The 12,075-nt window shown below is 34.0% G+C and overlaps 1 protein-coding gene across 5 annotated transcripts in view; it reads right to left on the bottom strand.

The window, feature by feature from the left end:
• Window positions 1-12,075, bottom strand: part of ECPAS (Ecm29 proteasome adaptor and scaffold) — a 127,170-nt gene that overhangs the window by 44,110 nt on the left and 70,985 nt on the right. For all 5 annotated transcript variants that reach the window (XM_081282381.1, XM_081282382.1, XM_081282379.1 and 2 more), the window contains 9 exons: window positions 10,998-11,101; window positions 8,789-8,912; window positions 7,173-7,253; window positions 5,877-6,102; window positions 5,361-5,452; window positions 3,381-3,515; window positions 2,416-2,578; window positions 1,912-2,084; window positions 577-678 (listed from right to left, as the gene is read on the bottom strand). In XM_081282381.1, coding sequence (XP_081138507.1) covers window positions 577-678; window positions 1,912-2,084; window positions 2,416-2,578; window positions 3,381-3,515; window positions 5,361-5,452; window positions 5,877-6,102; window positions 7,173-7,253; window positions 8,789-8,912; window positions 10,998-11,101 — 1,200 coding nt within the window. The remainder of the gene's footprint in view (window positions 1-576; window positions 679-1,911; window positions 2,085-2,415; window positions 2,579-3,380; window positions 3,516-5,360; window positions 5,453-5,876; window positions 6,103-7,172; window positions 7,254-8,788; window positions 8,913-10,997; window positions 11,102-12,075) is intronic.

The following is a 12,075-nucleotide window of genomic DNA, read 5'->3' as shown; positions in this document are numbered from 1 at the left end:
AGGGTCAGGGAAGGCTTTTCAAGGAGCATAGCAATAACTTAAGAAGGAAAATGAATACAGCACTTTCAAAAATTAGAGCAAAGAGGACCAAAGAGGCCAGTATACAAAAATGTGAGTGAATGTCAAGAACCAGTGCTAGATTACACAGAGGCCAGATCAGACAATGTTCAGATACTTACCACAATGTATTAGTATTCACTATTTAAAGATTCCACTACCCTGGGCATCTAATGGACAGAAACTAAATCACCACACTTGAAAGAAACTGGAATTACGGGCACCCACTTCCCACAGGTAGCTGGCTGACTGAGTAGGTTTCCCCTTCTACCTTTAATGCTCTCTTCTTCACTCAGAAATTATAAGGAAAGGCCTTTCCCATGTAAATGATTTAGTTAGAACTATGCCTGCAAAGTGATGAGCCTAAAGCTAGCAGCCAAAAGTCAGTGTGAGGTAAATAAATGAATAAAGTTTAATTAAAAGTCACACGCACACACACAGACAAAATCTCATAGCATGCAAAATTTCAACTAAAATATGCCTTTTGTTTGACTAATAATCAGAGAGTAATATAAATACCTCCACGGAATCCATCAGACCTTGCAAGAGGAGTTTCTGATGAGGAAAATCCCCATCCCCAACTGGAAAATAGCCCAATGTTTGAATTGCTCGTTCTTTCATCTGGAAGAAAACAGAATTTTTCTTTTAGACAAAGTATACAACAGCTTTATCCCAGAACAGTGTTTCCAAGATGAAATGACAGGAAGAGCAGTCTGTCAAACTAACATACCCATGCCTACATTTTTCTAAAAGCATACAATTTTACAGTTATCTCTGTAAGACAGTAAAGGCAGAAAGACATAAAACTGAGTCCATAGTAGATCCATAGCAATGTTAGAGGAAGAAAGCCTTTAAACCATCAAGGTTAGAAATATGGGTTCTGGGACACAGACGAAATCACATCTCAACCATTTCTTTCAGTAGCCTTTATAGGTAGGTATGTGACCTCTCTGTGGCTCTCATTCATATTATCTCATGAACTACTATGCCTACTGCACTGAACTTTTTGGAGGATTCAGTTTTAATGCATGGTAAGTGTGTCGCACATTCCCTGGCACATCACAGGGCTCAAAAATAGCTGGTAATGATTGGTTAATAATAGCTAATAAAAACTGTATTGTATTATCTCAGAAAGTTTTAAACAGAAGCGAGACCAGAAGTAAGATTATCATTGTTAAACCTGTTGTAAACTAATTTTTCTCCTCATAAAATCATCTTTAAAACTGATGTATTTTGATCACAAATAAGTCTATGAAAATTCTACCCAAACCTAAAAACCTACAAATGTCCTCTTCCTTCAGATTATTTACACTGCTTACTAATGACCAGGCTTCTTTTTAATATTTTTCTTAGTTATTGATGGACATTTATTTATTTGTTTGTTTATATGTGGTGCTGAGAATCAAACTCAGGGCCTCACACATGCTAGGCAAGTGCTCGGGCACTGAGCCACAACCCCAGCCCCAAGACCAGGCTTCTTAAAACCAAATTATAGAAGGTAAAGACTTAGATCTGTTATAAAAGTAAAAAATCATAAAACTAACAACATTTTATTATCTACCTCATACATAGCCAAAGATTTCCATATGAATTTAATATTTTATTGAATTTTAACAGTTAAGGGCCTAAAATGGACTAACAGGGAGGGTCAAGTGAAGCACATACTACACTTGTACACAAACCACCTCTAACTTACAAGCATATAGTAAACTTTCTTCATTAACTTTATCATTCTTTGAGCAAATCCTTCCCTCAGCTACAATGCCATGTATCTCAGTATAATTTAATTTTATTCACTTAGCTACCTTTAAATGGAAGAATTCCAGAAGGGAAGAAAAATAGAAAGAGACTTGCCTTATTTGTTTCTTTACTGGAAGGAATTCTATTTAGTAAACTTTCTATAAGATGTAATTTGGTAAAGCCAGATCCCTCGTTGCGGATTGGGAGTGGACCATTTCTGCCAATTTCACCCAAAGCTGTACAGGCAGCAATTGCCAAGAGGGGTGATGTACTATCCAAAAACGAGCCTGTAAGCATATTTGACAAAACAGAAAATAGTCTAGTACTTATCTTTGTGATCCAAAACAATCAGCAATGTATTAAAGATTTTTTTTGAAAGATAGCAAAATCCACAATATCTTCTAATTGATCATTTGTAAACATTTACTTGGTAATGGTAAGTGGGTATAGCAAATTTTTTGAATGTTTAAATTTTTTCCCATAAAAGAACCACCCCTGTCATATGTAGGGAAGCTATGCCTTTAAATTATAATACTATACAAAGAAATTAAAAAGCTTTATTAAAATTTAACTTAATTCAAAAATAGCAACAGTCAAGTCAGCACAGACGTTAATAACCTATTGTTTCTGTAGCGCTCTGAATGAGCTCCTCTTGCTCAGGCAGCAAATCCTCATTTGTCTCCAGGTCTTGCTGTTCTGCCATTCTCATCTTCTTTTTAGCCAAGTATCTTCCCACTGTGAATCCCAAGGCAAGCAAGGATCCATGCTGTATCTCAGGGCTCTACATTTAACAACACAATAGCATATGTCTGTCTCTTTCTCACACATGAAAGAATATACTAAAATAACTGTATTTATTACAATCATGTCTCTGATAAAACTACTGTTTATGACCAAAAAGTAAAATGATCACTTGGATCCACTAGTTATCAATGAATCAAACTAAGGAACAAGAGAAACCTTGAGTTTCTAACAGAGAATGCTGAGAAGTTAAACTGAGTGTTGATTCACTTCAAGTTTTAGATACACTAATTTCACACACACTCCAACTCTGGGTACAGTGACGGCCTTAACATGCTTCTATAGTATTCATGCTTTCTTCTGGCTTCCACCACTTGTGTAGTTGCAATATCATAATTTTCAAGAATAACTTCTCCCTATTACCAACAAAACACAATAAGCAGATCTTATTTCTAATTGTTAAAACCTCTAAGCACAAGGTAGTAAAGAAACTTTTTGAAAGCAATTTGTTTTTTCATAAGCACAGTGGTAAGTGACAGGAAAAGTAGAAGAAAAAGGAGCTATCATTTCTGAGTACCAGGGAGCACTAAGGATTCTCATGTATTTAGCCACCAGTCTTCATGACAACTGAAACCATGCTTTTCAGACATAGCACTCAAATCTATTTACTGAACTGACTGTATCAATATATTATCTATCTCACTTAATGTTTACAATCATAAAAACAAGGAATTTTTAAGTTTATTTTACAGATGGGAACATAGAAACTAAAAGAAGGTTAGATACTTTAATAAAATCCTACCACCTGCCATAAAAAAATGAAGACAAAACTGAAAACATACATGATTGTCTTTTGTAGTCTTTATAAGTTGTTCTATCATTGATTTCAACTCATTTCCCGATACAGTTGATACAACCACAGAATAAAACAATGCTGCCAATTCACGCATTTCTTCTTTACTGCTATTCATCAGACTCTGAGAAGTATAGAAAAATAGGTACATGATATATAATCATCTTCCTCCTGACAACATCAGACATTTAAACTAAAAAGAATAAATTATATATTTTAATGTTCAATCTCATGGTATCCAGGAAAATAATAATAAGCTATTATTTTAAAACAAAATGAAAATTAAACATATACCATATACTTAGGCACATTTTCATCAAAGATACAAAAGTTCAAAACATGGGCTAGTATTGTGGCTCAGTGGTAAAGCGCTTGCCTACTGCATGTGGGACCCTGGGTCGATCCTCAGTACCACATAAAAATAAAATGGAGATATTGTGTCCAATTACAACTAGAAAATAAATATAATTTTTTAAAAAAGTTCAAAACCGGTAAATAAACACATAGATGATCTAAAATAGAAGTCAGCAAATGTTTTCTGTAAAGGACTAAATGGGCTTTGTGGGTCACATGGTCACTGTTGCAAATACTCCATTCTGTCACTGCAATGCAAAAGCTGCCACAGAAAACAAATAAATAGGAACATTATGGACAACACAGTTCACTCATAATGAAATGTTATTTGTCCTTTGACTTTTTTTCAAACTTTAAAGTATAAAAATCATTCTTAGCTTGCAGATCATTAAAAAACACAGGAGACAGGCCATAATCACCCATGGACCATAGTTCAATGATCCCTTATCTAAAAGATCAAAACTCAAAAACTACAGGGTCATTTTTGAAACCAGAAAATCTTCACAAAGAATAAAAAACCTTTTTAAATTATAATCAGTCTCATGAGACCAAATTTTCCAGAGAAATGCAAATTTCACATTTCTTGGCACACTACATTCATATTTTCACACTTAAAAGATATAATCTATATATTTCTACCAAATTCAAGCTATATTTTTCAAAATGCATTTCATAACACATAAGGTATATTAAACTAGATGAAGCATACTTGTACTTTTTTAAAAACTTATCATTATTTGCCTGAAATTTAAATTTAACTGAGCATTCTTACACTTTTATTTGCTAAACCTGGTAATCCTTTTGATATGATTATAGGATAAGAACACTCTAATATATGGCTGGAAGGAGCTAAATTGCTATCACCCACATTAAGGGTGTGGCATTACCTATCAAAATTACAAAAACATGTGTCCTCGGACCCAGCAAATGTACCTCTGGAGAATCCAAAAAACATACTTCTTTATATGCAAAATGGTATAAAGGCAGCAGAATGAAGGACTCTAAATCATCATCAGTAAGGATTCAGAATAAATCATACAATTAAAAATGATGAGGCTATTAAAATAAAGAGATGCTCTCTCCAGTTATAGAGGAACAGCTCCAAGTTTTACTATTAAGGGAAGACATAAAACCATTTGAGTAATATACCACCTTTTGTGTAAAATAAAGGAAAAAAAATAAAAATACATTTTTCGGTATGTAAATACATAAGTAAATTATGTATACAAAAATAAGTGATGTCCCATGTCTGACTACCAGAGGCAAGAGAGGAAATGGGGCGGAGGGCTGTTAAGTAGGCTGTTACATATTTTTAATTAAAACTACACAAATCCATTCCTTATTTAAAAAGACAAAAAAAAAAAAAACTTTCAAAAAGAAAAAGAATTATTTTTTAACTGATATGACTCTCAAATTCATTTCCCATCCTCACTCAGATTGGATGATGAGATATACTTACTACATGTTTTCTATTAATTGATTCATAACCGGTAATTTTCAAAATGAACTAAAAGCAGAAAAGGTCAGAATAACACTAGTAGAAAGAAGAAGAAATCATGAGATAAAAGTCTAAAATATCCAGACTCAAAGAGGAGTATACATGCACAGGACATACCTTTATCCATTCTGTTTTGTCTACAAACTTGGTAGCCAATTTTTCTGGATACACTGACACAGCTTCCAACAGACAGTACATGACCGGCAAACCTATAGAAGAATTCAGAACCCTTTTAACTTTTGAGAAAAGGAATGAATATGGAGGGATCACTTCATATGTCTCTGAAGTGTGAGGTTATTGCTCAAATATAAATTCCCTCAGTCTATAAAAACAAAAAAAAATGTATAACCTAAATGTAGTACATGATTCAATGCAGCAAATTTACAGGTTAGCTATTTATCAAAAAGGGATGCCCTGCTCTTCACATAAACTCCCATAACTCTACTGTTAGCATTTCTTTCTGAAAAGAAAACTGTATCAAGGATAAATCAGATAAGTTTAGAATAAAAGCACAAATGCCTTGTTATGTAAGTGAAGAGGGAGAATAATTTTGCTATAAATTCTTAGCTGAGTTTAAAATTGGATTTTTGCTTAAGTGCTTTAACATCTTTCTTTGGCATAACCACTGCCTACCTCCAACACCTGCTAACAGCTGCTGAAGCAGGCCAATGTAGATCTGAACGGGGTTGGTTTCTCCACTTTTATTAGATGATGATGAGGCTGTCACCTGGCTGCTTGACATTAAAGTCCGTATGTAGCGTCCAATGGCTGGAGCATGATCTTGCATATCAGCCAAACTCTGAGAGGTAGGCACCATGCCTGCACTGTGAGCCAAACACATGCGCAAGTACAGGACTATCTAAAACCAGAAAGAGAGGAATCCAGATAAACTTCACTGTGACAGAATATTCTTCAGAGTGACAATTTCCAGTTTTGAATCCTCCACCCTGTTTCATAAAGCTTTCTCAACCCTTATAGAAGCCAAAAACATAACTGATGTTTACTAAATTACTATAATAGAATAAAATTTATATATCAAGCTTTCACAAATTCAAGAGATATTTCTTTAATGGAATTAAAATGTAAGCCGAGCTCAGTAATGCATGCCTGTAATCCCAGCATCTCAGAAGGATGAGGCAAGAGGATCATGAGTTCAAAGCCAGCCTCAGCAAAAGTAAGGTGCTATTATGCAACTCAGTGAGATCCTGTCTCTAAATAAAATACAAAAATGTGGCTGGGGATGTAGATGTTGGTCAGTGTTCAAGTGCCACTAAGTTCAATCCCAGGAAGCCATGGGGGGCAGGGAGTAAACTCAATTTTTTTGTTGGGGGGGGGTGCTGGGGATTGAACCCAGGGGCTTTGGATATGCTAAAATATATGCTCTACCTCTGAGCTACACTCCCACCCCTCTTTTCACTAGACTCTAAACAAGATTACTTTTTATAATTTAATTAGTACAAATCAATAATCTGAAACATAGAATTTCCCTTAATAGATATTATAAATTAATCCTCTTCACCCTTTAAACCTAGAAAGCCCTAACAATCAACAATATCTCAGCTTTAAAACTCAAAATTTTACTTGCCACACAGCCCAATAGTAAGCAATGCAGAACATCCAGTTCTTTCACAGAAATAATCTCCCGATGGGCTAGAGACATGGCTTTGTAGTAGAGCACCTGTCTGACATGTTCAAGGCCCAGGCTTCAATCCCCAGCATCAAAGAAAACAAAAGTAAATAAAATAAACCTGAGATAACCATAAATTAAAACAATACCAATTACCTAATAATGTTTTTTCAGGATTTTTGTTTTGTTTTGTTTTAAATAAATTTCCTGATAAAGAACAATAATGCTACAATATCACAGATACCATTTTGGAAGTGAAGCTACCTAAAAGGAAGCCAAACAGAAGTATATCAAAGTCCTACCTCTCCAAATGCTGCTGGATTAAATGGAAGGACAGTAGTCCCAGTCATGTATTTGACTGGAGTTTTCATTCGATGGGAAGCCTAATAAAAATAAGCACAAAACAAACAATTACGGAAGAATGGAGCACATGTGACTTTCCTCAATTCAAAATAACATTTCTAGCCACTTTACTGTCCAAAGTTTGCAACTTTTCAGAGTCAAAACCTTTCCTATTAATCCAGCTGACTGTGTATGTACCTCACATCCCTAAATGGCAGATGTGATGCCTTTTCCCCATATATTTTACTGGCATATTTAAAAATAAACCTACTGCAGATATCTACTGACACAGTCACCCAAAGTCACTGAATGCCAGTTATATTCATTAAGATGGATGTAGGAGAAAAACACAAGCATAGGGCATCTTCAGGATACAAATATGATTGTTAAGAAAAACAGAATAATACTGATCTCCAATTCCCTCAAGGTGCCCACCTAGCAAAAAGTGAGGATCACCAGTCGAGGTAAAAAACAGTTAGATATCCTCCAACATACTCAAAGAAACACTGATATAAAAAGTGGGATAGTCAGGGGTATGGATTCTTACTGGCAATACTCAGATCCACCAGCAGAAAACACCCTGCAAAAGCGGAGATTTGCACAATCAGATGGATAATCGTGGTGAGAAACACCTGAACTGCTTCCTGAGGATTCCTAAATAGTGCCATTAACAATAAAAAGGAGGGCTGGGGTTGTGGCTCAGTGGTAGAGTGCTTGCCTAGCACATTCAAGGCCCTGGGTTCAATCCTCAGCACCACATAAAAATAAATAAAACAAAGGTATTGTGTCCAACAACAACTAAAAAATAAATATCAAAAATAATAAAAAAAAATTAAAAAGGGTGCCAGGCACAGTGAGGAATGTCTATAATCACAGCTACGCAGGAGGCTAAAACAGGAGGAACAAAAGTTCAAGGCCAGTCTAGGCAACTTAGTAATATCCTATCTCAAAATAAAAGGGCTGGGGATGTAGCTTAATTCCCAGCACCACTATCATTCAATCAATAAATGAAATTAAAAGGAGGGGCTGGGGAGCTGGGGATGTGGCTTAAGTGCTAACGCGCTCGCCTGGCTTGCGCGGGGCGCTGGGTTCAATCCTCAGCACCACATAGAAATAAAATAAAGATGTTGTGTCCACCGAAAACTAAAAAATAAATATTAAAAAATTTCTTAAAAAAAATAAAGGAGGGGCTGGGGATGCAGTTCAGTGATAGCGCACTTATCTAGCATGCACAAGCCTTTGGACTTATCCCCTGCACTGCAAAAAATAAAACTAAAAAGGAAATATATTTTTAAGCATATCATATCAAGGGAAAAAATGTAAACATAGTTAAAAATGTTGACAATCATGAAAGGAATTAAAAGTCATTTTCTTTAGGTAAAACAGATCAATTAAATTTAAGAATTATATTTTTCTCCTCACTTTGTATCTCCCTCCTACATTGTAAATATTAATACTGCTAAAAACTACTATAGTTGACCGTGGTGGTTACATTTTTCACTTAAAAAAAAATTTTTTTTTTTAATTTTCATCCATTACATGTCTCAAGCTAATTACCTGCAGCCTAGCACCATACCTTTTCTTGGATATAATATACCATTTCTGGGAAAGAAGGCATCTGCTTAGAAGCACCTTCTTTTTTGTTTCTACCAGGAAGACATCTTAATACTCGTTGTGCTTCTCCATGAACTTCTTCTCGTCTTTCAGAAAGACAAATAAGAATAAAAATAAATTGCATCAACCAGAAAATAATCATTTGAAGAATGAAAACAGGAATTTTATCTGGCAGCTAGAATTCTGAGCAAATGCATTAAATATATTCTTGGCTATGTAAACAAAGAGACAATAAAATGTAAGAAGTTAAGTTTTTGGAAATTTCATGAAATTTGGAGAATCATCTGGTTTGTATCTTTGATTTTTAATTCACAGAAATAAATAAGATAGGTTTTGCAATCCATTATGTAAGCATCTATGTGTGTGCTTTATCCTTATTAGAGGTAAATCATAAACGACAACATGTTAAAATTCAGTGATTGCCCAATGTTCTTTATGCTCCCCTAAGTTTTACACTTCTGTGCAGTCCAGCTATAATTCTGTATAATGATAACTGATAAGTGACAATATTTAAAAATGTAAAACCCAACCAATTTCAGACCACCCTACTAGACTATGACCTCAGCAACAGTTTTATTCAGATACCACAGAAAGGTCATTTTATGTCTATAACCAACTCTAAGTTGAGTGTAGTTTTCCTAACAATACCTTACAAAGGAAAAAAAAAAAAAAGAAAGACTTAATAAATAAAGCCTCAAGTTGCCAGAAGATTTTCATTTGACTGGAACAATTTTAACTAAAGAAAGAAAACTATAGAATTACTTATGCTTTGGTTTTGTAAATAAAAGTTATTTTCAACCCTTATAGATAAGGTTAACATTGTATATAAATAGTGACTTTAACATGATTTACTTACTACCTCAGTTCCCAGGCCCTGGAACCCTCTGGCCTCTAGTAGTAGAAAAGTGAGAAACAGTAGACCACCAAGAACCAAGATTAACAATCCTAAACCACTTTAGCCAAATTAAATGCAAATGAGTGAGAAACAGCCACCAAGATCAGAAATCAAAGTCAGGATCTGTCAATTCCTATAATAGGTAAGATATCAAACAAAAAAAAAATCAGAGCCATTTATAGGGAAAGGGCATCAAGGACATACCAGATATTCTGTTCAGCCAACCAGAATAATCAAATAATGAAAACTGTTATCAAGGAATTTCCCATTTTTAAAAAATAGAACATAAACATTTTATTGGAAAGGGTATTCAAATAATCAAAGGATGCAAAATTTTATTTAAAATCACTCATCAGCAAAAATGACTTTTCGTTACAAGAATCTCATTTAAGACACAAAAATTTTAAGTACTGCATGTAATAATAGTTTAGTATTATAAAATATATTGGGAGTGCTTCATGAATTTCAAAATGTCACAGACAATAAAAACATAATAGATTTGAAAAGAGTTGTTTTTTGGCTCAGGGGTCAAGTGCCCTGAGTTCAATTTCCGGTACCAAAAAAAAAAAAGAAAAGAAAAAAGAGTTGTTTTAATACACACATACACACACACACACACACACACACACACCCTATTTCATATGCATATGGTTTTTAAAGGCATGTCCCAATTTCAGAAACATTTAAACAAACAACAAATATATTCTCTAGAAATATAATCATAATAATTCATTAATACAAAACCCAGTATACATACCTCATTTTAAAACTTTTAGGATATTAGATACAAAATACTTCATCAATATATCAAAATATGTATATCAAACTATCGCTGGCATTAACCCTTTTTTCTTTTTTTATAGGGCCTGATTTTAGACATATAATTATATTATATATAGTTTAATTTGCTTTATCTGAATCTGACAATTTTTATAAGTGTTTTCTATGTTATCTATCATTTATTACAGATATACATGTAATCTATATACAGTATACAGATATACATATATTCTATACATGTAATTCTATTTCCTGAATTATAGAATTCAATATTGTAAGTATATAGGTATATGACTACAGGTAATATCAATTACAGAATTAATATCTATAAATACACAGTATATAACTATAGGTCATATCAAGGGCCATACTTTTAACTGTTTAATAAACTGTTTCTAAATTTCATAGGCCAAAATATTAAACAACACAAATTTTGGTAATTTTCAAATACATTTAAAATGAACACAAATTCAAATTAACACCTTTTGAAACTTACGGATCTCCTGCAGCTAGTAGGAGCAAGTATCTGGAAGGTATATGATCTGAGGGAAACACTGTGCTGGCAAATTTCACAGCCACTTGTCGAACTTGAACTTCAGGCTATTGGACACATAAAAACACAGAGACACCCACCCACCGACCAAAAAAAAACAAAAGAATTAAATTATCAGCATCTCATTCTAGTTATGATAAATCATGTTAATTATAAACAATTCAAAATTTAAATAGACATTTCAATAATTATGTGTCTAAATCAATAAAATCAAAACAAATTATTTGTTCAAGCTCTCTTTTTGGGGGTGAGGAGGTCAGGGGTTGCCCAGAATGAAGCCAGAGCCTCACCCATACTAAGTACAACCCCTACCAACCCTGTTCAATATCTTTATGTTTTTTAAAAGTCTTTGGAACAGTAGCATTACCTAAAGAGTACTTTTAGGAGATAATATCATCTGCCATGTAATGCAGAAGAGATCCACAAAAACAATAACTAGAGAATCTACTCTGTGCTTGCACATATTCAGCCCAAATCTTGGAACCAGGGTCATTGTGACAGTTTCCAGGCAATATCTCTACCTCCCTAACTCTCACACAAGTGAAATTCAGGTGTTTTGTAAAAAATATCAACAGAAATTACTGGGAATCCCTAAAAATTTGAAGCAAATACCTGAAACATTCCAAATTAGCTCTAAATCACTGACACCAGAGCAAAGATTCAATTACATGAATATATTAACTTAGATTAATAATTTATGAATATAAAGTTCAAGAAAAGCAGTTTCAGCACCTGCTGATCCTGAAGCTTTACCCTCATCTATCGTCCCCTAAGATCTTTCTGTAGCCACGAAGGTAAGTGAGATAAAATAGATATTAATCAACACATACTTCCCATCCATTCTGCTATTCTTGCTAGTTAAGTGATTCTTGAGCTACACTTAAGAGCAATGATATTAAAGACTAGTCTAAATTGTATGATTTAGCCTAGAGTTTGGATGCTTTAAATGCAGCCTTTAGAAATTAACTTGAGCTTAGTAATACCACTACATGATTTGATCTGCATGATCCAAACCATCATC

The sequence above is a fragment of the Spermophilus citellus genome (genome assembly GCF_964194105.1).
Source record: "Spermophilus citellus genome assembly, chromosome: 2".
NCBI lineage: Eukaryota > Metazoa > Chordata > Mammalia > Rodentia > Sciuridae > Spermophilus > Spermophilus citellus.
The sequence above is the reverse complement of the archived record's forward strand: the minus strand, read 5'-3'. Positions and strand labels throughout refer to the sequence as shown.